Source organism: Elephas maximus, chromosome 10 (assembly GCF_024166365.1).
Source record: "Elephas maximus indicus isolate mEleMax1 chromosome 10, mEleMax1 primary haplotype, whole genome shotgun sequence".
Classification (NCBI taxonomy): Eukaryota; Metazoa; Chordata; class Mammalia; order Proboscidea; family Elephantidae; genus Elephas; species Elephas maximus.
Genome location: NC_064828.1, coordinates 119,174,845 through 119,200,156, shown reverse-complemented (window position 1 = coordinate 119,200,156; position 25,312 = coordinate 119,174,845). Strand labels below are relative to the sequence as shown.

The window sequence follows — 25,312 nt, the reverse complement described above, 5'->3', positions numbered from 1 at the left end:
GAAAGCGCTCTCTGCTTTTCCGGCCGGTCGGACCCAGACCCGAGCCTCTAGGGAGCGTGTGGGACCACCTGCCAGCCCGCCTTCTGGGCTTCCTTCCGGGCCAGGTGGCAGGTCTCCTCCTGCCTGCAGGCCTGGGGGTGCCACGGGCCAGAGGCAGAGATGGAGCAGGGCGCAGGAGAGGCAGCGCCAGCCCAGGACCACCCCGACTCCCAGAGCCATCCCGGGACCCGGGCCGTCCCAGCACCCAGCGAGGCAGAAGCGACCCCAGACCGAGGGTCCATATCTAAGGGCGCAGCTCTGCAGCCTCCGCCCGGTGCACCCCTAGCCCGCCTCTCAGTGGGTCCAGCAGGACGTGGCCATGTGTGCCGCCGGGTCCTCCCTGCAGCCCGAGGTGGGGGGACAGTACGGAACCCCAGGGTGTGCAGGCTGACGGGTCCCGCACCGCTGCAGGCAGCTCTTCTCAGCAGAAAGGGAGGCGCGGTGGAGGGGGGCGCAGGGGCACAGCGCCGCCTTACGGACGCCTGTGCCTCCCACCCGCTGCGGCTGGCACGTCTTCAAAGAGGACTCCTGGCTGTTGCCACACTGGATGGTTTTAATACAATTACACTTTCTGTTTTTAAGGAACAAACACCTGGAAATTTCTCTTCGCTTTTCTTCACTAGGGCGCCACCTAGTGGCAGCACCTCTGAATTGCAGCCTCCGCTGGTCTTGGGGTTCAATCGGATTTTCAAGGTCTCCCCTTCTCGCTGCCCCCAGCCTGGGCCCAGCCTCCTGGGGTGACAGAGGGCCCCCCACTGCAAACAATACCGAGGGAGAAACGAGGCCAAGGTGACAGACGCTGGTGTGCCATTATGTGATAGAATGATTTATTAGAACAAACTCCATGACAAATCATATAAAAGAATCCTTTTCTTAGACACCCACAGGACCACCTGAGAACGAACGTACAGACACCTTCGAGAAGCCAGACGAATAAATTACAGATCCCAAATTCAGGGCTGGGCGGGCTGGGGGGGAATGAAAGAACGCAACACGGGGGTGGGGGATATAAACTTGTGAATTAAAAAATAGTACAGCGTTTGCCAAGCGGGGGCGGAAGGAAGAGGACGTCACGGACGAAGAAAACGGCCCTCGGCTCTCGGGTCAGGCTGTGGGCAGCTGTGGCCGGGCACCTCCTCCAAACGGACAGCTCGCGGGGCGGCCCAGGGGAACCCGGCCCACCCACCCCACACAGGTGAACACAGGAGGGGTAGGAGCGCAGGACCTAGGCAGGCCACTCCACACCAGCGAAATGTAAACACGGAGCCAGCCGGCGCCCAGCGCCCCCAGCAGCATGTCCGCTAGCACAGGCCCACACCACCTGGTCAAGGGGGGACACCCCCACCCCCACCCGCCATGCCAACGGCTCTTTGGCTTAGAGACTCCAGAAGTTTCAAGGCCTCCAAGTGGTGGAGCAGAGGGGCCGAGCTCTGCTCACCTGGCACGTTCCCAGTTGAAAGAATCCTGAGAAAACAGAACTGCTCCTGGGGCCTGTCCCTGCCCCCACCCCCCAAGAACACAGGAGCCCACAAATGCCCAGTTAATGCCCACAGCACCCCAGGGGGGTAAAGGGGATGGCACCTGTCTAGGGCCACCCAACTGGGAGCTTCTGGAAGCCAGATTTCCAGCCACTTTGGTCCAGGGCTCACCTCCACTGCGGGGGCTGCATGCCCACTCGCTGGCCCCCATAATTCAAGTGCAAAGACCAGCATCCCTTGAGGGAACACACACAGCTCTCACTGGGGCCGGGAGAGCAGGTGTCAGGCTCTTGTGTGCACGGGTGTCTGCGTGTGCGTGCCTGTGTGTAGGTGTGTCTGCATGGGCGCCTGTTTGCAAGTGTCTGTGTGTGCACACCTGTATGGACGTGTGTGTGCACCTGTGTGCAGGTTCACGGGTCTGCGTATTTGTATGTGTGCAGGGCTGGCTCTGGGCTGCTCGGCTGTGGTTCACCCAAAGCCCACCCCCTGCACTGCCTCCAGGGCAGCCCACAGGCTCTGTGGGTTTGGCAGTAGTGTTGGCACCAAAGACTCAACGCTGTGGAGTTCTGGGCCCAGACATCCCCACAGCCACTCCCCTCTCCAGCACTGATAGGCTGGGGACAGCTCTGGCCCTGGCTCAGTGGGAGCCCCAGGCTCCTGGGCAAAGCTGTCTGCACAGTGCCTGCCCAGCCCCCACCCTCCTTTCTCCACAGCCTAGGGGTGTGAACCAGCCACCCCAGCTCTGTGTTTGGCACTGAACGATCTGGCCTGTCCTCTGCCCACCCCAGCTGGCCCAGACACCACAGGTGAGGGCCACTGTGCTCCTGCAGGCCAGCCCCTCCAACTGAGAGCCCAGCTTGCTGGGCCAGAAGGGCCACTGCCATGGCCCAGACAACTCTCCTTTCCAGCAAGACAAAAACGACAGTGATGAGACGAGGTGGGGACACGCACACAGGCCTAGAGACGGCCTCAGCTGAAACAGGGGGTGCTGGCTGGCCGCCAGGGGCCTGGATGTGGCCACGCCAGCAGTGGGGTATGGCACATGTGGGGGTCTTGGTGGTGAGCTGGCCAGCATGGTGGGGTGAACAGGGGCACAGGACGCACGGGATGGAGGATGGCCTAGATCAGGAACCCCTGGGTGTCAGGGAGGAAGTCGGGCAAGAAGACGGGGTCCGGGAGGCCAGGGGAGCCGTAGTTCACACGCGGCGGGAAGCCCCTCAGCGGCCGGGCAGGCAGCACCGTCTCCGCAGAGGGGGAGGACAGGCTCTGGGTGGCTGCCCGGCCCCTCCCTGGCAGGGCCAAGCCCCCCAAGCTCCTGTTTCCCATCAGTAGGTCCAGGCTCCCGCTAGGGTCCACGATGGCGTTGATGACTGTGGGGAGGAAGGTGCTGGGGCAGGCCGGCTGGGGGCCTCCTCCTGCCCACCCACAAGGTCCCTCCTGGCTGAGTGCTCAGATCCCCCTCTACCCCAGCCCCAGCCTGGAGCCCTGGGCCCTCTGGGCAGCCCCCCACCCACCAGAGCCATGTTGGGCCACACCCACCTTCCAGCTGCTTCTGCACACGCCTCAACTCCTTCAGAATGGAGCTGATCTCCTGGAAAGGGGGCCGATGAGGGACTGACACTAAGAGACCTCTCCCTTCCCCGAGGCTGGATCAGCTCCCACCCCCACGCTCCAGCCAGCTGGTCCAGGCCAGGCAGGCTAAGGGAGCCCTGGCCAGGGGATCAGTGGGGGTTCCCACCTGCCCCAGGCAGCTTCCCACCTTGTTGGACGTCTTCAGGATGGGCACCTCATTCTCAGCTTTGATTCTGGCTTCCAAGTCCTCCCATGCGTGCCCTGAGTTCTGGAAAAGGATCCTGCCCACCAGGGGTAGGGAGCAGGGTAAGGCCTGCCACGACAGGCCCCCAGACCACCAGGGCCTCACTGAGGCTCCACCCCCCTCCCCTAGCCTTAGGCGACCGCGGCCTGAGCAGGACCTGGGCTGGTGGGCACCACGGCCTGAGCCTCTGAGTCGTCTTATGGAGAGGCCGGCGGACCTGGGCTGGGGGGTATCCTGGAGGTTATGGCTTCCCCTGAACTCAGGGTCTGGGTGTTGGGGCAGCAAGCCCAGCTCTGTGTGTGGTGTGTGCACACGTGCCCAGCAGGCCAGAGTCCTCGTGTGGATGTCAGCTGTGTACACATGTTCGAATCTGCATGAGCGTGTGCACGCCTAGACCGGGCACCCTCAAGTCAATGTCACCGTGTACACGTGTTGATATGTGTGCATATGCACGTACATGTATGTCTACACGTGTGTCTGCCCAGGCTGGGCACCCTTGTGTGGACATATTCACATCTCAGCTTGGGGTTACCTGAGCAGGAGCTGGGGATCCACCCTCCTCCCTAAGCCCCTGCCCACTGGGCTGCGTGGCTGCTCACTTCATCTTCTGGGTGAGGCTCTCCGTGTTCTCACGGATAGCATGCGACAGTTGGGACACGGGGTTCAGCATCAGGTTGTCAAAGATCACCTGGGAGGACCGGGGTGTCAGCACGGCTCCCATGCCGCTGAGCACCCAAACCCCACGCCCACCCAACCCAGTGTGAGTGTGGGGTGCATGCCTCCTCACGGTTCCGAGGCTTTGTCTTGGAGGCCAGGGGGTCCTCACGGCTGTCGTTCATGTTCTGGTCAAAGTCTTGTGAGTTCAGGGCACCAGGGGGCACCTTCTGAAAATTGAGGCTGGCCTCGGGGATGTGCTGCACCAGCTGCAAATGGAGGGGCAGATGGTGTTGGCCGGGCAGGCAGAGCAGACCCCAGCCCCATCTGCTCCAGGGTCCCGCTGATGCTGCCGCCCCTCAGGGAAGGGCCACGGGCTTGGGGCTGAGCGGCACTCCTGACTCTGGCCCTCGGGTACTAGCTGGGCCTCCAGACCACCAGCTCTCAGTGAATGGTGCTGTTTTGGGAACAGGTTCTGGGAGGGAGGCCAGTAGCCTTGGGGCAGCACCTGGTTGGACCCTGACCCAGCCTCTGCGGGGTGGGGCTTACCTCCTCACGGGTGGAGATGGTAGAGGCAGGGGTGCTGGGCACGTTGCTGAGGGAAGGGCTTCGGCTGGGCCCCGGGGAACCCAGTGGGGCACCGTCCCCAGCCACATCATGGATCTCCTGGGCCAGGATGGCCACATCCTTCACCAGCGTCTGGCTCAGCCTGAGAGGGCAGGAGACAGGGCCTGCTGGGTCTTGGGGTCGCCCAGCATGGGGGAGGGGGTGGGAGGAGGCAGGTATGTCTGCCCCCACCCCAAGACAGAGCCCTTTCCCGGGGGCGGGGGGCATGGCCAGGAGAAGCCACTGGGTGAAGGCAGGGTCTGGGGATAAGCCCTCCACCACAGCCACCCCAGGACCAGCCCACCCCACCATGGAGGGACAGCCCCCACATCCATAGCCACTAGGGGATGGAGGGGTAGGGCCAGGTGTCTGAGTGGAGACAACCACCTTCTCCTCCCACCGTTCACTTCCTCCTGGTCACTCTGGGCGCTCAAGCTTGATGTCCGAACATCAAACCCCTGCTGTCTACCTGACTGCCCACCCAGCCACTGAGCCAGACAGCCAGGTATCCCCCAGGACCCCTCCTGACCCCCTCGAGGTCTGGGTCCTGCCCTTCGCAGCACTGACCTCACTGATGGACAGGCTGCCCCTTTTGCCCGCCCACCACAGCACCTCCCCGCCCCCCACCTAGTACCTGGCTCCAGGCAGAAAGTTCATTTTTATTAAAAACCTTGGTGGGAGATCCCCACCATCCTGACAGACCTGCATTCATTCATTCACTCATTCACTTGACAAGCATTGACAGAGCTCCCATCAGGGCCAGGAGGATCCCCCCAGTCCCCCACCCAAGAGGAGCACCCTGGCACCCCTGTGCCCCATCGATGGGTGTCCACCACACGCCCCACCCCGCTCACCTGGCAATCTCGGCGATCTCGGCTGTCTGCACGATGAAACCGTAGGGGTCAGCCACCTCCTCCTCATCCGTATCCCGTGGACCAGGGGCCCGGGGCCGGGCGTGGCTGGAGCTGCTGGCCCTCGGGGTCTGCGTGGCTGTTGAGGCATGGGAGCGGGCGTGTTTGGGGGAGCCGCACTCCTCCTCGGAGGTGGACGTGTAATCCGAGCCGGGCTGCCGGCGGCGTGCATCTTGGCAAATGAATTGGTTTCAGAAGCAAGAACAGAACAGAACGGCACTCAGCAGCCGTGCAGCCCCAGGCCCTGTGGCGAGGCCCTCGTCCACACCCAGAAGCCCTGCCCAGGCACCTCACAGCCCTCTGCACATGCCTACCACAGCCAGAACACCCCATGCAGGGACCAGCAGCCTCCATGAGCACTCACACTGGCCACGGCTGGCTGGGGGGCAGAGGCCACGTAGGGAGGTCTGTGCTGGTTACAGAGAACCAGAGCCCACAGCAGGAGGGAAGCAGCACTCAGCAGACACCACCCAGGCAGCCGGTCTCCCACCCAGCACGGCCACAGTGGAACAGGCCACTGGATCCTCCTCCCTCCCCTCCCCTAGGTCCCCAGAGTCACTGCGTGCACCCTGCTGGGGATGCCAGGGTCCCACATGCCCAGGTAGTGCCCATCAGCAGCAGTGAGTGTAGTGGACACCTGCCAAGCAAGGCCATCCTCAGGCCACATGGCCACTCTTCTCCCCAGGCCCCCCTCACCCACAAGCGGCACCCCCATGTCCATATGTGAAGCAGCCTCCACCTGGGACCCAGCGGACATGCAGAAGCGGCCAGGTGGGCTCAGCTGGTGCTGCCCGGGAAGGGGCTGTTAGCCTGGGGAAGACGTGCAGAGAGCAAGAGCAAGGTTGGGGGCTCCAGGGAGGAGCAGTGCACCAGCAGCAGGGAGCCCCCTGCCCGCACATGCAGCCGGTGCTAGTCCACTCAGAAGATGGCTCCTTGGAGGTCTGCAGGCTCAGAGGGGGTAGGGCAGCCCCGGGCCACACAGGCACCAGTGTCCCCTAAGCACCTCCCTGAGCCACACGGCCACAGCAGCCCAGGCCAAGAACCCTGGAGCCCCTGAAGTCCTTCCCCACAGTGGCCAGCTGGGGCTCTGCATGCCCCTCAGGAGCCTGGGTTCAGGACTGCACCAACAGGAGGGTGGGCAGGCCAGCAAGGTCTCCACAACCCTGACCCACACTCCCCGGGTCCTGGAGGGATGGGAGGAGAATCCTCTCTGTTCTGGGGTGGTGGGCATCCCACCCTCACCCTCCACCAGGGGGCCCTGGGGGCTCTGAGCCTGCCTTGTTGCATCCATGCTCAGGCTGCTTGTTGGGGCGGTGACGGGGGGTGGTCCAGGCACAGGCTCCTGCCTACCTTTGGACCAGGGGATCAGAGTTCCCAGCCCAGGACAGTGCACAGACCCACTGCCCAGAGGGTCTGCAGGGTCTGGAAGGGAGTCTGCAGGGTCTGAAGATGGGTCTGGGTCTAGGGAGGGGTCTGAGGGGTTCTGAGGTCCCACCTGCCCACACCCTGGCCCCACACTCACTGGAGGAAGGGTACCGGGCACTGCCCGGCCGGGCCCTGCTGAAGGGCTGCCGAGGGGCTGTGGAGATGGCAGCAGACTTCTTTGCTGCAGCCCGGGCCTCAGCCACAGTGGGCTTGCGGCCAGCACAGTACAACTCGACGCTTCGGCCAGAGAAACCAGAGCGGGCGGTGGTGGCCTCAGCCTCGCTGGTGCCTGTGAAGGAGCCTGCCCGCTTCCGGGGCATGGCCAGGATATCCAGCCTCGACAACTTCTTGGCCTGCTCCGTGGCCGGACGGCCCGCCGACTCATGGTTGCCTGTGGTGCCCCGCTCACCATCTGCAGCCTCAGTGTCCGAGGCATCGCCCAGCCGAGCTCGCCTCAGCCTCGAGGCCCGAGTGGGCCGCGGGGTGGACAGGCTATTGGAGCGGGTCAGTGCCTGCTGCACCTTCTGGGAACTGCTGGAGCCTCGGCCCTGCTCCTCTCGGGTGGCTGGGCACGGCGGTGGGGTGACCGGCTTCCGCCGAGGGCCTGGCCGTCCTGCCCCAGCGCTCACAGGCGTCTCGTGGTCTGAGGCAACAGCATCCAAGATGGGCAGTTGGGTGGGGCTGGAGCCACGCTCCTCATCTGGCCAGTCCAGGGACCCACGGGGCCCGTGCCCACATCTGGTGGACAGGCGCCGGGCCAGCTCTCCACGACCGGGGTCTGCTGGGTGGCGCTGCTTCTCTGAGAGCCGTTCCCGGGCGCTGCTCAAGGCAGAGACCCCTGGGTCCTGTGTGGCCAGTGGCTTGTCCTTCTGCAACCCTGCAGGTGGGGTGGTTGGGCTGGGTTCATTCTTGCCACTGAGCAGGCTGGCCATGCTGGCTGTGTCCACATCTGAGTCCCCGGAGAGGGAGTCTTCTGGTGGCCCAAGGGGGCTGCCCCCCTCGCCCTGTACCTCTGTGGACTTGGACAACAGCTGGGCCTCCAGAGCTGCCAGGGCTGTCTCGGTCTCCTTCAGGATCAGGTGGGTGTCCTGGGAGTGGAGTTCGGAGCGGGCAGCCCGGGCCGTGGCCAGATCCTGGAGCAAGGGGTGGCTGGAGATGTATGGGAGTTTGCCAGGGGCTGGGGGGCCGCTGGCTGGCTCCTTGGTGAAGCTCTCCTGCCGGACAAAGGCCAGGGCCTCTTTGGACGGGGCTGGGCCGTGGCCCCCGGGCTCCAGTGAGCGCCCGGTGTGAAGCTGGATGACCATCCGCCCACTGGTGCTGACGCAGGGGCCATTTTGTGTCTGCATGCTGGGCAGAGTCACCCGCGGTGGAGGTACCTGCCCTGGACCTTCTGCCTCCCCTGGAGCTGTAAACGGTTTCCTAGTGGTGCCGGCCTCCCCATTCTGGTCGCTGATGAAGAATGAGGTGGGAGCTGTTTCCCCCAGGGTCCGGGGTGAGCGCTGGCCCCTCGTCCACGCCAGCACCTCCTCAGGGCTCCTGCGTCTCTCTGGTGGCTGCCCCCTGCCTAGCTCAGGGCCCCGCCCACCATCCGACCCACTGGCGTCGCTGAGGCTGTCGGGGTCCAGGTCCTCCTGGCCAAAGAGTGGGCTGGCCTGCTCGCTGCCCGGCTCTGGCAACCCGGGCCCAGCCTTCCTGGTGGCCTCAGGGCCTGCGGGGCTATCTGCCCGCTCACTGGGCAGCTGTGGGAGGAGGCGCCGTGTGCGTGAGGGCAGGGCCACCTCAGGCTCCATGGCCCGGCGGCCAGCGCCGTCCTCTGCAAAGGTGGGAGAGCAGTCCGTTAGGCAGTGACCTGTCTGGGGAAGTGCTGGGCACACACCCACCGGCACAGAATGACAGTGTACCCCACCAGGGGCCAGACAGCACACCGAAGTGAGGGACCACTCACCTGTCAGGCCCGGGTCTGAGTAGCTGTCAGCCAGGCTGGCCCAGCGGGACACCCACTTCTGAACCCCAGGTGAGCCAGGCCCCTGGTGCTCTGCCTGTGGGGCTGCTGCTGGCCGAGATGCAAACTCCTGTGGCAGGGCGAGCCGCTGGGCCACACTCGCATCGGCCACCTCCTCTCTGTCATCTCTGATGACTGGGCGGAAAGTGGCTGAGGACACGCGGGAAAGCTCCGGGGACTCGAATACTCCAAAGACCTGCCAGGAGGGGTCGGCACAGGGCTCGCGGTCAGTGGTGCTGGCCCTCGTGCCCAGCAGACACAGCTCCGCCACAGGTCACCAGGAGGGCAGAGGGCCTGGTTGGCCCGACTGGACAGTGCCTGGACCCACAGCCTGGCTCTGTTGCTAGCAAGTCAGGGACGAGGGGTACACAGACCCCAGCTAGGGAAAGTGTGGAGAGAGGACAGGCCTGAATCGCATGGCCTGAGGCGTGAGCCCCAGGCAGACCCCACGGCGGGCCTCCTCCTGCACCCTCCCACCCTGCGGGACCAGACGCTGGCACCCAAGCCAAGCCTGAGCGAACAGGAGTCCAGTGCATCACCTCCCCAGATCCCGCCCTGCCCACCTGCTCAATCACCCTCTCAGTCCCCACCCCACCCACCTGGTCGATCATCCTGCGGGCCTCCTCCACCTCCTGGTCCTGTGCCTCCGTCTCAATGGTGTAGGTACCCGCATCACTGAGGCTGTCATCCTCCTCCTGTCTGCGTGCCTTGGTCAGCTGGGGATCAGCAGGGGGCGACGGCAGGGGGGCCACAGGGCTGGCCCCCCGGGGTGGCAAGGGGGCGGGCGGGGCCTGGGGCGCCTTGTCGGGGCCAGGCCGGGCGGCTGGGGATCCCTCACGCAGGCACTGGGCCATGAAGTCCTGTGCTAGCCGGGAGCGGCGGCCCATGCTGCCGAAGGGGCGGGTGGGAGCACGGGCAATGGGTGCAGAGCCGCTCAGCCGATCCTCGGTCTTCTCCCGCTTGAGTGAGCCAGCACGCTGGGGACCCGCACTGACGCCTGCTGCCCGCACAGGGGCTGGGGACACGCCTGGGCGGTCCCTGTCGGCCAGGCCAGGGGCGCGGGTGCGCTTGTCAGCCTTGGGCTCCGCGGGCGGTGTGTGAGTGAAGGACTGGGAGCGCTTCTTGCGGGGTGTGTCCTCATCAAAGAACTCGATGACAAAGGCCTGCTGGTTGTGCAACAGCTCCTGGGGGTCACGCTTGATCTGCCGCTGCAGCCGGGCTTGCTCCCCGCTGGCCTCCACAGACACCCCAGTCGCCGTGGACACCGCTGGAGCCAGCGGGTCCTCCGAGTCACTCTGCGTGCCATCTTCGTGCTTGTGGCCTGGAGGGTGGGTGGTCAAGGCAATTCATCAGGCCTTGGGAGGCAGACAGAGCAGCCCTGGGGCCCTGGGCCCCCAGCCCCCAGACCAGGGAGTCAACACACACATGGTCATCACAGAGCTTGGGGATGCTGAGCTCCAGGCTACACAGAACCCAGTGCAGGTAGCTGAGACAGGAAGTGGAGACATTGGTGGGGGGGGGGCACCAATCAGCAGGTAGTTCTTGGGCCATTAATTGAGAAACGAAAATCAGCCAGCCCATTAGTGACCCCCTTGGCATGACCACCTGCCCCTCCAAGACTGGTACAGGTACCAGCAAGTCACCAGCATGCACGGAGCCGGGGCCTTAGCTGCCTGGTAGGCTGGCCGGTGGGCACTTATTCCTCGGGACGCAGGTGTGGGTGCAGGTGTGGACACAGACGGGCACTCACCTCTCAGCATGCGGGTGTGGATGGGCAGATCACTCTTGGTGCTGTGGCGGTCGTCCCCCAGGCCAGCCCGGCGTAGCAGGCTGGGGTCATTCTGCACCAGCCAGTCAGCCACCTTGGTCTCAGCTGATACCATCTCTGCAGGTGCGGCCTCCTTGCCTGGGGGCCACCGCTGGCGCAGGGCGAACTTGGTGACATGGTCCTTGATCTTCACCTTGCCGGGGCTGCAGTCGTCAAACTCGATGGTGAAGGAGGCATGGCTGTGCACCACGGGTGCTGCCCCGCCACCGCCTGGCTCCTGGTCCTGGGTGGGGGCCTCACGCGGCAGCACCTCGGGGGAACGCACTGCCGGTGGCGGAGGCGGCGGTGACTCCTTTGTGGGGATCTCAAAGTAGCTGGGCTCACGGCGGAACGAATAGCCCTGCGTCTCCACGGCGGCCCGGAAACTAGCTGGCGTGCCACTGAGCTCCCTGTCCTGCTGGGCTGGGCCCCTGGAACGCTCTAGAGGGGGGATGTCCTCAGGCCAGGACTTCTGGCAGCCCCCCACTCCCTGCCCTGTCTACTCCTTGACCACCATCAACAAGTCCTCTGGAGGGGGGCCCTCAGGCCAAGGCTCTCCAGACACACCCTGCTCCCCTCCACCCTGCAGTCCTCTCAGCCCCTCACCACCACCCACAAAGCTCTTGGCCTTGGTCTGGCCTCCAAGACCCACCTGGGTCAGGCTCCTCCTGATGCCGGCCCTCGGGTGGGCTGCCACCATCATCCTCCCCCCACCAGGATGGCTGCCCATACAGGGGCGTGCGGTAGGTCGCCGCCTCTGTGGAGGAGGAGGGCAGACAGAGCTGGGGTCGCCATGGCCCTCAATGTGGACAGGGGGCCAGGGGGGCAGCTCTGGGCTCACCTCTTAGCTCAGACCCTCAGCTTCCCGGGGAACCTGGCTAGCTACAACCATTCTGAGCCCCGTTTCTGCATCTGTGGTGTGCCAGCTGCACAGAGGGAAGACCGAGAGGTCCCTGTCCCTGCTCTGCCTCTACAGGGAGGCTTGTCCCCCTTGAGTGGGCCCCAGGGCCCCAGCCTCTCTGCCCTCCCCAACCTCCCACCAGAGGGGAGAAAGGCCAGCAGAGGAGCACCCTTAGGGCCTCTGGTCTCTGTGGAGCCCACATGGGGGTGGCCCTTCCCCAAGGCTCCGTCAACAGTTAAAGCCACAAATGATGACCGGAAGGGGGGGCTCAGGGCCCCAACAACCTGATTCTGTCTGGCCAACTTGGGTTTTTTGTCTTGTCTGTCTGTTTTAATCTTTGAGCCACCAATCAGAACTTAAAAAGTAAATTTCACATAAAACCTGGGTTTCTGGTGCCTACTGAGAGAATGCACGTCTGGCAATCTCTCCAGGGCAATGGTCAGCAGGCTCCAGCAGCCTCCCATTCCACCTCTGTCCACCACAGCGCCCTTGGGAACTGCCAGGCCCTCATGACAGCCCCACCCCCACCACAGCCCCACCCTCATCACAGCCCCGCCCCACTCTGCCATCATCACCCCCCTGGCACCTGGAACTGGCCGGGTGTGTACATGGGAACACCGTCCTACCTGTCCCTGGCCTCCGGTCCCCCTTCTCTGGCCTGGGGTTTGAGGACTCACAGTACGGCGTGTGGTCTGGCAATGGCTCGCCCCTCTTGGGTGTTGAGCCTTTGACGCTCACCTGCAGCTGACTGGTATACTTCTCGTGCTGTGGGCAGGTGGGTGGGTGAGGGACAGGTCCCTGATACCCCCGTCAGGGGCAGGTCCAGCACTTGGCTCTGCACGGTCACTGGGTTCCCTCTCACGACCCCGCAGTGTATAAAGGACAATTCTGGAGACTCAGGGAACCACAGGTCATGCGGCTTAGGGTCCCCACCCATGCCCTGGCGGGGTCCCCAGGCCCACAGGGGCAGATGGAGCTTGTCTGGGAGGGCGGGTAGAATGGGCAGTGAGCATCAAGAGGAAGATGGAGCAGGCCAAACCAGGACCCATGGAGGGAAGGCAGGAACTCCCCAGGGCACCTGTGGGCCACTCAGCCTCTTGGGGCCCTGGAGATAGGGAGCTACAGTGGCCTGCCTACAGGTGTGTGCATGTGAGTGTATAGGTGCATGTTTGTGTGTGTGTGGGCATATACGTACATGTGCATGTATGTATACGCATGCTTGTGTGTGTGGGCACGTGCATGTGTGTGCATGCGTTTGCTCATGCATGTGTGTGTGTGCATGTATGTGTCCATGTGCATGCATGTGTGTGCCCATTCATGTGTGCGTGTGCTTGTATGTGTGTGTGGGCATGAGTGTAGGGCACAGCATCAGCTGCAGGGTCTGGGCGCCAGGCCCCACCTGGCCAAGCAGGGCAGCCTCGTGCTCAGGGGCTCCTACTCTGGTTCAGCCCCTCATGGACCACCAGCCCTGGGTAGGCCACTCTCAGCCTGTGTTGCCCAAGAGCCACTGGGAATTGAGTGGGGAGCTGCCCAACCCACACAGGGCTCCTGGGTAAAGCTCCATGACCCCAGAGGGCTGGTGCTTCATCAGTGGGGTACACAGAACAAGAGTCCCTACCTGTCATGGCCCAACCCAGCTCCTCATGTCTAACTCGAGACTCGGGGGGTCCCCAAAGGCTGTTCTTACCCTACTCCTGGGGCCATGGTGGCCTGATCAGGGTCCTCCCTCTACTCCTGGTACCTAAGATGCTGGCTAGGCCCAGAGGCCATGGGGGTGTGTGGCTCCAGCCCACCTCTGCTGCACAGGTGGGGCACTTAGCTTCCAGTGGGCTCCCACTTCCCATCCCTCCGTCCCGGCCGCCAGGGCCTATGCCAGCAGCCCCCTCACCCCTCCGCTCCCCTCTGCTCTGTCCACACAGCACAGGGCCCAAAGCTGGCCAGGCTGCCTGCCACCCTATCAGGGCCCAGCTCCACAGCAGAGGCTGGCAGAGCCCTCGGCATCCTCCTCTGGCCCCTCTGCTCCCGGCTGCATCAGCCTCAGGGGTAATAACTACCTTCCCACCTGACAAGGCCATGCAGCTGAGCTGGCCAGGGTGGTTCCCAAACCACAGCCAGGAAAGGCAGCCCCAAGCAGCCTGGGGTTTCTGCAGGGAGGGGTGGGCCAGCACAGAGCAGCCAGGCACAGAGGCTGTAGGTTTGGGGGTGGATCTGCAGGGTGTGGGGCAAGGGCTGCGGGTGTCATGGTGGCAGGGCGTCCTGACTGAGGGTGCGGTGGCTGTAGGTGTGGGTGTCATGGCGACAGGGTGTTGTGACTGTAGGTGTGAGGGCTGTGGGTGCGGGTGTCATGGCGGCAGGGTGCTGTGACTGTAGGTGTAGGGGCTGTGGGTGCGGGTGTCATGCGGCAGGGTGCTGTGACTGTGGGTGTGGGGACTGTGGGTGCAGGTGTCATGGCGGCAGGGTGCTGTGACTGGGTGCAGGGGCTGTGGGTGCGGGTGTCATGGCGGCAGGGTGTTGTGACGGTGGGTGCGGGTGTCATGGCGGCAGGGTGTCGTGACTGCAGGTTTGGGGACTCACAGCATGAGTGCAGCACTGACCTTGAGGGCCTCCTCAGGGAGGCGGTGCTGCACATGCTCCAGCACGTACATGTTGGCATGTGGCTGTGTGTTAAGGACACAGAGCAGGAACATTGGATGGAGGGCCCAGGCAAATGAAAGGCCGTGAGGGAACTGTCCTGCCCAACCCCATCCCAACCCCCATCCCCATTGTGGACACCTATAAGCATGCCCACATCCTACCACACCCACCCCCCACATGCTGTCCAAGCCCTGCCCACTGTCCCCCTGGGCCGCTGGGCAGTGTCCACTCTGCAGGAGAGCCAGCAGGCCAGCTGCTACCCACTCAGGGTCCCAGCAGCAGTCCACACCCCCTCCCCACCACAGAAGGGGCTGTGGTGGGCAGGAAGGATGCCGACGAGCAGGGCCTTGACCAAGCCCCTAGCCCCTGGCTCTTATTCCCAGGCCACCTGCCAAGGGGTCCCAAGGATGGGGCCTCAACCAGTGGCTTGATCCACATCCATCACAGGTGTGCCAGTGCAGTGCCCAGGGAGACAGATGCGGGGGAGGCGGGCCTGTCCAATGGGCCCTGCTGCCTGGGAGAGGCTCTCCTCTCCAGTCCCCATCCCATGGACATGGCCGCCACCACCCAGCATCCAGATATAGAACACAGCACCTTGGGAAATGCCCCTCCCTGGTGCAGCCCTAGGTCCCACTCAACTCTGGGTCCCAGGGCACTGTCACATGATGCTTGGGCCTTGTGTGATCTTGGTTCAGAGGATGTGGCCTGGGGTGGGAAGGCTGTGGTAGCTGGAGTCCCCTGGGGTGCCCCCTTGCTGTTCTGTCCCCCCGCCAGCCCCACTGTGACCACTGAGGCTGCCCCACCCAGGCAAGGGTGATTGCTAGAAGGATATCGTAGCCGAAGCGGATGACATCATTGAGCTTCAGCGTGACATACTTCTGGTCTGGGATACGCACGTCGTTCACGAAGGTCTGTGGGGGGAACGGGGTGGTGGAGCAGGTGCAGGCCAAGGGCATGGAGCTTTCTAGAGTCCATGGTCAGTGGGCAATCCGGACGGCTCCCTCCCACCATGGCACCACTGCAGCCCCTGGCACCACCCGCTCACGTGCGTCCAGCTACACACTTGGACGGAACCACAGGCTGGACGTCAGCCACGGAGGGCTGAGAGGACCCTGTGTACCCTGAGCACGGCCCCATCTGGACACCTGTGAAATACACCCCTTCGAGACACCCCCGTTCACGTACAGCCCTCCCTGGCCCAGTTCTAGCCGACCTGTGAGGCCCCCAGGAGTGGCCCAGGCATGCCAGCCCTGGCACTGGCCCCGAACAGGCTGCCGGCTCGCAGGGGTGCTAGTGCACCCCCTCTGGAAGCTCCCCGCCATCAAGGGCTGTGATTGGCCAGCCCACAGAGACACCATGGTGGGGTTGGGCAGCAAAGACCCCAGCTTGCTCCGAGGACCTCTGGGGCAGTCAGGGGGCTGAGGGGAGACACATGACTCAGACGCTCCTGGGCTCCATGTGGTGGGAGAGAGTGGAATAGAGAAGACAGACGTGAGAACTTGTTTAAAGAGAGCAGAGAAGGTTCGCAGGACGGGAGGGAGGTCTCCCAGGAGAGAAGTGGGGGTGTGGCAGCGTGGAGCAAGGACCTGTGGGTGGACACGTGGTATGTGGAGGAGGGCCTGGGCTCTGAGCCGCAGGCAAAGGGCGGTGGCCACACCAAGGCCTGGCGTGGGGACAGCGGTGCAGCTCTGCAGACGGCCAGCCCGTCCGCGGCTGAGTGTACCAGATGGGCAGCTGGCCAGGGCTCCTCGGGAATTTCAGGCCTCCAAGGCGCCAGCAGCCCTGGAGGTCCAGGAGTGCTACCCAGACCATGCCACACACCCAGGGCCAGTAGTCCAGGACCCTCGTGGAGCCATTCAGGGCCTAGGACAACCCATGTGGGCAGTGCTGCCTCACCAGACAAGTGGTGGACAGGTGGGTCCTCAGGTGCCCTGGCTGCGAGTATTATGCAGGGGGGTCTGGTGGGTGGTGCCCAGTGTGGTGTGGAGTGCTCACCCAGTGGATACAGGGCAGTCTGAAGCTGCTTATAAGACCCCCACCCCAGCTCAGGATGGCCTGGGAGGGGGCGGTGGGAGGGGCCGGCAGGAGGGGTGCGACAGGAGGGAGTGCGGGAGGGGTGGGGAGGAAGCCAACAGTCTCGTGTTCTTTTATAAGAAAAGTTATTGAAGCATCAGCCAGGACAGAGAGATGTACATTCGGCCACCAAGGAAAGGAAAGACGAGACAGCCAGCCATCACCACCAAGACAGTTCACAGGACAGAGAACAGATACACAGCAGGAGAGGGCCCTCCCTGCCCCCACCCCAGACACCAGGGTCCTCTCACCTGCCTCCTCCCCCCACCACCACCCCCACTGCCAACTGTACCCAACTCACTAAAGAGGTCACAGGTCACACCCAGACAGGGCACCTGCACAGTCCCTCCATCTCAGAAGCCCAGTCTCCCAGCCTGTGGGTGGTCTCATGCCTCTCCTGTCCATGGGAGGGGCTTGCCCTCACCTGAAAAAGTAGCCCCACCCCATGGAGGCTCAAGTCCCTGCCCAGGGGAGCCTTCCTGGAACAGGTGCTTCAGACCTTTGCACCTGAAGGAGGCCCCCACCACAGGGACCAGGGGGTCCTGGGCGGGCCAGGGCCCGGTAGGGTGGAGCTAAGCAGAGAGGGCAGGACCCACACAGAGGGATGGGGTCAGATCAGGCTAGGCAAACCTGGAGGAGCTGGGCTTAGGGTAGGACTGGGGCGTGGCCATGTCAGATGGGCGTGGCCAGCACAGAGAAGCAGGGCTGGCAAGAGAGAGGCGGTCTGAACAGAGCTGGGGCAGTGGGGTGGGGCAAGGGGTGGGGCCATGGATGAGGGGGGGCCAGGGGCAGGACCAGGGCAGGGCAGGGCAGAGGGGCTGCACACTCACCCCATTGAGGCTGCCCAGGTCCTTCACCCAGTGTTCGTCCCTCTCCTGGTCGTAATTAATGACGGCATGCTGCTTGTCCACGCTGCGGGACTGGGGAGACACACGGGGTGGCCCTCAGTACCCTCTCCCTGTGAGGCCAGGCCAGCAGACAAACACACCCCTGCAGACCTGCCATACTCCCAGGCCCCCACATACCAACACCAGCCCCCTGGGCCTTCGAGCCTGGGAGTCAGGCCCTGAGGTCACCCCCATGCCCCCACACCTTCTGCATGTGCACCTCAGAAAGCTCACCCAGCCTTGACCCAGCCTGCCTGCCCAGCTGCCAGAACAGGCCACGGAGAGGTGACCAGTCTTGGCCATAGAGATGTGGCAAAAGGCCAGGGCTGTGCCCCCAGTCCCACTGCTGCCCACCTGGCTCTTCCCTTTGTGGGTACCCCCCCATACCAGTAGACCAGTACCCCCCCGCACCCCAGGCAACTGCTACTGGGTCAGTCGTGGGAGGGAGTGGGCACCTCTGTCATCTGGGACACTCTGTTCACACCCAAGGGCAGAGCCCAGAGGGAGCCAGGGGGCCTGGGGGGCATGAGGGAGGCAGACTCGCCCCACACACAGCCCAAGTGCTCGCCCTGACTCTGGCAATGCCCTTGCACACACAGCATCCTGGACACTCCCTCCCATGCACCCCACTTATAGTCAGCACCGCCCTCTTGCAGAGCCCAATGGTTACTCTGGTGCATGGGCACCCTACCAGATGCACCATCACCTCTCAGCCTGCTTTCCCGGGGCTCCCCCACACCCAGAGGATCCTGGGCAACCAGGGACTCCAAGGAGAGAAGAGCCAGCTACCCCTGACCACCATGCCCTGGGGCTTCGGGGAGAGGCTGGCAGGAGGATGGCCTGGGGAGGGGCGGAGTCTGGGAGTGCTGTCCCAGGAAGGCAGACCTGTGCCACGACCAGCTCTGCCCCCCTGCCCAAGGTGTTTCTTGTCCCACCCGGAGGGCAACCCAGGATGCAGTAGGACGCAGCTGTCCAGCTCTGATGCCCTCTCTGTCCAGGCGACCCCCTGCAGCGGCTTCCAGGCTGACCGTTCCAGCCTGGGCACTCCCTAGCTTCAAAGCCCTCAGCCTGCCAGCTGCCTCTTGCACTCCTCGTGGGTACTTTCAGCCAGTGTGCCAAACCCAATCCTCCCTCAGTCTGTCCCCCAGAGTGCCCACCAGCCAAGCCCCAGCTGCTCCAGTCACATTGCCTTGCCCACCCTAGGCACCAGCTCCCCCACCACCCTAGTCTGTCTGCTCTCTCGATCCCCACAGCCCCTCGCCAGTCTCCCAGCTGCCCCCATTCTGCCCATCACGCTTACGGCCTCCCCCTCCCACCCACCCCTGCAAGGCCCTGGCTCCTCTGAGTCAGCACAGCCCACCCCCTCCCCACTTGCGCCCAGAGCCTGGCCTGGCCCATCACTCCAGGGCCAACTCCACTCTGTGCCAGGACTGTGCCCAGACATGGTGCCTGCCAAGCCCCTCCCCAGGCTGCAGTGAGCCAGGACTCCCAGGGAGCAGCAGGGAGGAACCACACCACCAGAAACACATACCCCCACCTGCCTGAGCCCATGTACTGGGTTGGAATACAGCTCACCCATGGAGGTAGAGGGGCCTCCACAGGCCAGGGTTCAAGATTTAAAACGACACAAACCCTGTCCCATGAAAAGTAGCTCCTGGGTAAAGCACGTGAGAAAACAAATCGAGTGGTGTTAAGAAGCTCCAAACACATGACTGTTGGGGAAACGCCTACTTGTGTGTACTCGTTGTAAGATCGAGTAAAGCTGTACTTCCAAAATACATGTCGGGGCCCCACCTGGGTAAGCCCTCCCACCCTGGGTAAGCCTCACCCATCCCTGCAGTATCCCGGCACCAGGCCAGTCACCTCCTGCCAGCTCATCCCAGCACATGGGCCCCACGGGCTGTGTGTGCAGGGCCCAGGCCACTTGGGGCTGCAGTCCTGGGTCAGGAGGGAGTACAGGACATCCGGGCTGTGCTCACGTCGTAGGTCAAGGGGGAGAACAGCCTCTCAGGCAAGCAACACACGTGCACCACATACAGGCACGCCCACACCCATGGAACACGCCCACATGCATGTGCACACATACACACATACATGTGCTTGCGTGCACACGTGCATACATGCATGCATACGTACCCACGTACATACACTTCCCCATACAGATGCTCACACATGCAGACACAAGCACATACACACATACGCACACACAGACACATGCTCTCACACGCGTGAATGCACACGTCATGAACACATACCACACGTACATACCTATTAACACATGCGACATGTGTGCCATGCACGTACACACACGTGCACACACATGGCCACACTCCACGTGCACTTGTGCACATGGGTGCACACACACTCACACAGGTGCACACAGCTTGCCCGTCTGGCCCTCAGGGCTTTGCAGCCAGCTGTTGGAACTCATCAGGCAGTGGAAGGCACAGCAGGAGACCTGGCTCCTGAGGCAAAGCCAGGTCCACTACCCTGCTCACATTTGCATCATTTAGCGTGTCCTCATCCATGTGGTCAGGGCAGCTCACGGCACGGCCCTGCCTCCAGAGCGTGGCTCTCCCCAGCCCCTTTGCCCACCAAGGTCCGGGCCAGCATCCCCACTGCCTTGACTGGGGCACAGCCTCCCGAGGGACCCCTGCTCCCCTGGTGCCCCACAAACTGCACCCCTGGAGCAGCCCCCTCCAGAACAAATGTCACCGTCATGCCTTGGCAAGGGCCTCTGTCTCCCGAGGTGACCCCAGACTCCTCACTGCAGAGGCCCACATTGTGCCTTGCTGACCTGTTCCCCCGCCCTCCTTCTCACCCCATGTCACACCACCCGGCCCCTCCTACCTCAGGACGCTGCACTTGCTGTCCACTCTACCGGCTGCACCAACCTCACTGGGTCCCCACACCAGGCTGGGGGCAGTCAGGTCCCCAGCCCCTTCCCATCCCAGTGACCCCCAGGCCAGCCTCTCCCCAGAAGAGAGGCTGCAGGAGAGCAGGAGCCTCTGCCCGGTTCTCCCACAGTGGGACAGACTCTTGGATGCTGCAGAGGGCAGCTGGCCCCGGGTGCAGGGCTGGGAAGCCCCCACCACCTCACCCTGCTCAGGACCCCCCTCCACGGGCCTAGAAACCAGGGACTAGACCCTCACTCACTTTGTGTGCCCTTCACCCCATGGCCAGGTCTCCCCAATACCCGGGAAGAGAACAAGGCAGAACGAGGGCCTGGCAGAGGGGACAGGGCTGGCAGGGGGCAAGGAGAGTCCATGCTTGGCCCCCACCATCCCCAACATCCACAAGTCCCCCACATCAGCAACCCTCACCATCTGCAGGGTCCACATCTGGGCCAGGAAGTCCCCTACAGGGTCAGCACAGCCTTGTCCCACCTCGTGTTTCCCAAACAGCTGGGTGCATGGGACCAACAGACACAACAGAGGGCTCTGAATCCAGGTTGAAATCCTGGACTCTCACACCCTGGGCCCTGAGCTCGTGTGTGGCTGCCCAGCCTCGTCCCCAGAGGGAACCCCCCTCCAGGACCAGGGCACCTCAAAGGGGCAGCAGCCTCCACTCGGACACACCTGGGGACTAGGCCGACAGGACCATCCTTGGTGGCTGTGCCAGGCTGAGCTGGTGGAGGCCCCCCACCCCGGCACTCAGCACCCTTGGGGGACCCGGAAGGTGGGCTGGAGCACCTCCTCACCGTTCTCTGGTCCCCATAACACCTCTGAGGGTCTCAGCACCCCCTCATCAGAAGACCATGGGAGCAAAGACAGATACCATGTACATGCCACTCACCCACCCCCACACCCCCTTGGGCCAACACAGCCTGGAGCGAGCGAGTGGGCCCCTTTCTGCTACTGGAGGGAAAGAGGCTACCGGTGCCCCCTCAGATCCTGGCCTTCCCACCCCTCACCCTCCTGACCCCAGGTGCGCCCCTTGCCTGCCCAGGCACCCCCCCACCCTGCCCAGGCACTCCCCCCTTGCCCTGCCCAGGTGCCCCCCACCCTCCTGACCCCAGGCGCCCCCCTCACCCGACCCAGGTGCCTCCCCTGCACACCTGACCCCAGGTGAACCCCTCACCCTGCCCAGGTACCTCACCTGCACCCATGACCCCAGGTGCACCCCTCACCCTGCCCAGGCACCTCATCTGCACCCCTGACCCCAGGTGCATCCCCACCCTGCCCAGGTACCTCACCTGCACCCCTGGCCCTAGGTGCACCCCTCACCCTGCCCAGGTACCTCACCTGCACCCGACCCCAGGTGTACCCCTCACCCTGCCCAGGCACCTCACCTGCACCCCTGACCCCAGGTGCACCCTCACTCTGCCCAGGTACCTCACCTGCACCCGTGACCCCAGGTGTACCCCCCACCCTGCCCAGGCACCTCACCTGCAGCACGAGCTCACACTCGTCGCGTCCCACGAAGATGAGTTCACGTGGCAGGCGGTGGCGGGTGCCGCTGCTGCTCACCAGGAACCAGGAGGTGACGCTCATCTTGCCAGCACGAGGCCCGAGGCCCGTCTGGCCCTGGAGGGGAGAGGGCGTGGTGTCAAAGTGGGGCCAGTGACAGGGCCCCAGGCGGGCACACCAGAGGCCAGCACAGACCTGGACCTTCCGAGGCTCCTAGGCCACATTCAGAAACACTGGCTCCAGCCACAGCAGGCCCCAGCCTTTCCTGAGCACAGCCCCCAAATCCATTACCAGGCATCTGTCCTGTGTAACCTGGCATCCCCACGACAACACCTGGGGACCGTGTGGCCAACGTGGCCTAAAATTCCTTCTCTTCCAGTCCCACCACACCTCATATCTTCTCTCTCTCTCCCAGGTGCTGGGGGCTGAAATGATGACATCAGCTTGGGGGACACTGGCCACACTCTCTGCGTGTGGACCTGCGTGTGTCCACATGATCCCACCAGAAGCACCTCCCGGCGTGGCCGGCCCGGGGCAGCACAACACCCAGGAAAGCAACACTGAGCCCTGAGGCTCTGCTTCTCCCAGCCTGAACCCCGGCACCGAGTGCTGGGCAGGCAGGGCCCAGGGAAGGGGTCTGGGGACACAACCATGACCACAACACGCAGAGGCCCTTCCCTCATGGGACTGACCACAGGGAAGGTAACCAGCTCATGACAGAGACAGGCCAAGACGGGGAGGGGCTGAACGAACCACAGGACGCCTAGTGCTGCATTCCAGGAGTCCTGTGGCTTGTCCTGGTGGGACAGGGGTTTCCCTGGAGGGCTCCAGGGCCGGCATCAGACATGAGGGCCCAGTGCAACCTTAAATGTGGTGCCTCTTCTTCAAAAGTCATGAAGCATTTCAAAACAGCAGAGCGTTCAACCAGGCACGGGGCCCTCCAGCCGCAGGGCCCTGCAGGACAGCACAGGTCATGGCCTGTGAAGCGGCCCTGGCAGGTTCTGAGTTGATGCACAGCCCAGATCTGACTTATATTTTAAAGACCCAGTGTGTGGCTGCAGTATGGGGTGGAGGTGGGGCAGAGGTGACCACCACAAGGCATTCAGGCCCCAGTGAGAGCGAGAAGTGGGGAGAAGCGGCTGGCCCTGGATACCCCGAGGGTTGGTGGCCCCCACGGTCAGCTGGGGGTGAGCAAGGAGGAGGGGGAAGGCCTCCTAGGGTCTGCGGAAGCAACTGGCAGGGTGGGGCGCCAGTACCAGGTATGGAGGCTTCAGGGACACACAGTCCGAGCACACGTCTCCCGGAAGTTCACTCAGTCACAGACGCTGCGCACAAGGCCACACCCGCCCCTCCTTCCTCAGGGAAGGGGCCCAGGCCCTGTCCCTGCAGTGCCCACACCCCAGCCCAGCCAGGACACACTTCACAGGCCCCAGATCCCCTGGGGGTAGGCAGGGATTAGGCCAACACCAGCACCGCCTACCTGTGAGTGACCAAGTGCCCCAGGCAAGCAGGTGGGGAGACAAGGAAACCCCCGCCAGGAGGTGAAGGCTGCTCCAGGTGGTCAGAGACCCCCGCTCACCCTGGGACCTCTGCCAGTCCTCAGGGTCTGGCCTGATGGGCAGGCACTGGAGACCAGGGGCCCCCAGAAGGCCTCCGCATGTCAACCTCCTGGGAAAACTGCTCGGTGGGTGCTGGAGGGAGACAGCAGGGAGCCCCCTCCCCATAGTATATCCCCCAGCCCAGACTCCACATCCAAAACAAGGCCACCCCCCGCTGCCAGCTCTCGGTGAGCTTCAGGGACAGGAATCCCCACCCATGGAGCCACCGCCTTGTTGAAGGCAGAAGGAGGCCTAGCCCCCAGTGCCTGTATGCGACTGTGAGAAGGCCACGCCTGGAGCCGTCACTCCACGCAGCCCTGGCCTGGTGCAGGACCACGCGGCCGCTGTCACAGGAGGGAAAAGCACCGACACCCCAGTCTTGTCCCCTGCCACCAGCCAGGAGGCGAGGAGGGGAGGGCAGGCTGCCTAGGGGCCGGCGTCCCGGTGGCCGGCCGGGCAGCGGCGGTGCAGGGCGGCAGCAGGCGGACGGGGGCAGGGACACCGGGAGACGGCGACGGGGAAGGGAAATGAGGAGCGAGGAGGAGGAGGAGGGCGGCCGAGGAGGCGGCGGGGGAGGCGGCGACCAGGCCGGCGGGGAGGCGGAGCGGCCGCGGCGGGGGCGCGGGCCCGGGGGGGGCAGCGCCTCCCTGAATCAGCGCTCGCCGGGGGCCGCCATGGCCTCCGCCCCGCGCCGGCCGCGCAGACGCGCACGGGCCCCGGCGGGCGCAGACTGGCCGCCTCGGCCGGACCGGCCTGCCAGGTGCGCCCGCCCGTCCCCACGCCGCGCCTCGGCCGGCCGGCAGGTGCTCGGGCCCGGCGCGGCGGGCGCGGCGGCTCCTACCTGTGCTCGGGCCGCTCCCGGTCGGTCCCGGGGGGTCGCCGGCTCGGCCCCCGGTGGCCCCGGCCCGGCCCGCCTCCCGCCGCCCGGCCGAGCGCTGGGGCGCGGGGCCCGCCGCCTAGGACATGCCGGGCAGCTCGGCGGAGCCCAGGGCAGCGCGGCTGCGGCTGCCTCGCGCGGCGGGTCCCTGACGTCTGCGGCGCCGGCCCCGCCCCGGCCGCCCGTGGCCCCGCCCCGGCCCGCAGGCCCCGCCCATGACCCCGCCCCGCCAGTCGACCACGCCCTGGCCCCGCCCCCGCCCCGCCCTCCGGCCCCCGCCCCGGCTCTCCGCCCCCGCCACCGGCCCTGGCCCCGCCCCGCCGGAAATTCAGGTTCGGGCAGGTCAGCGGCACCAGGTGAGCGCGCGCCCCGCCCCCGCCCCGCCACCCGGGGACCCCCACCTCTGCGTCTGGGCTGGGGGACCCGCCCTGCGTATCAGGCGGACCTGGGTACCCGGCCAGCCCCGTCCTGGCCCCCGGCCAGCTGGTTAACGCTTAACCCCGCCCGGGAGCCAGGCCCCGGCCGCGCCACGGGCCTCCGACCTTTGGCCCCGCCAGCCCCAGCGAGGGGCGGTTGGAGACGCGGCTGGGCTGAGGCCCGAGTCCTGCCCACCCGCTCCCAGGCGCTGTATGCGGGGCTGGGGGGTCATGGTCACCGACACCGCCTACCTGAGCGCCCTGGGGGGTCATGGTCGCCGACACCGCCTACCTGAGCGCCCTGGGGGGTCATGGTCGCCGACACCGCCTACCTGAGCGCCCTGGGGGTAATGGTCGCCGACACCGCCTACCTGAGCGCCCTGGGGGATGATGGTCACCGACACCGCCTACCTGAGCGCCCTGGGGGATGATGGTCACCGACACCGCCTACCTGAGCGCCCTGGGGGTTGATGGTCACCGACATCACCTACCTGAGCGCCCTGGGGGATGATGGTCACCAACACCGCCTACCTGAGAGCCCCGGTGGGCCGGGAATGCCGAGGGCTGCCGGGTCTGGGCCCTGCTGCGTAGCTCGCCGCCCCTGGGCCGGCTCTCTGAGTGCTCGCTGGGGCCGGGCGCCACCACCTTGGTGTCCGGTGTCCCAGAAGAAAGAGATCAGCGCCAGGGGCAGGATGGGAGGGGTTGCCCTGAAGGAAAGGCTGCATTCCAGGTGGGGGGCGCGGAGGTGGGGCCGAAAAGGGGAGGACCTAGGGGAAGGA

At 64.7% G+C, this 25,312-nt stretch overlaps 1 protein-coding gene across 1 annotated transcript; it reads right to left on the bottom strand.

Moving 5' to 3' along the window:
• Positions 1-849: 849 nt before the first annotated feature.
• On the bottom strand, positions 850-23,113 carry CEP170B (centrosomal protein 170B). The gene is made up of 18 exons (XM_049898049.1): positions 22,396-23,113; positions 21,622-21,759; positions 17,177-17,266; positions 15,106-15,184; positions 14,234-14,292; positions 12,266-12,404; positions 11,391-11,495; positions 10,682-11,179; positions 9,531-10,252; positions 8,875-9,127; positions 7,027-8,742; positions 5,448-5,676; positions 4,537-4,696; positions 4,113-4,256; positions 3,933-4,021; positions 3,277-3,370; positions 3,057-3,108; positions 850-2,887 (listed from the first exon to the last, which is right to left on the bottom strand). The coding sequence occupies exons 1-18, from the start codon at positions 22,480-22,482 to the stop codon at positions 2,637-2,639; spliced, it is 4,905 nt and encodes a 1,634-aa protein (XP_049754006.1). The 5' UTR covers positions 22,483-23,113; the 3' UTR covers positions 850-2,636.
• Positions 23,114-25,312: the final 2,199 nt, after the last annotated feature.

What these genes read in the sequence shown, in the direction of transcription:
- CEP170B (XM_049898049.1), bottom strand. Translation starts at nt 22,482, where the DNA reads ATGCCGGCCCTGGAGCCCTCCAGGGAAACCCCTGTCCCACCAGGACAA. An exon ending in TGTCATCCGCTTCGGCTACG is followed by an intron (nt 14,293 to 15,105) that starts ATATCCTTCTAG and finishes ACACACAGCCAC; the next exon opens with ATGCCAACATGTACGTGCTG. An exon ending in TCAGGAGGAGCCTGACCCAG is followed by an intron (nt 11,180 to 11,390) that starts GTGGGTCTTGGA and finishes TCCCCCCTCTAG; the next exon opens with AGCGTTCCAGGGGCCCAGCC.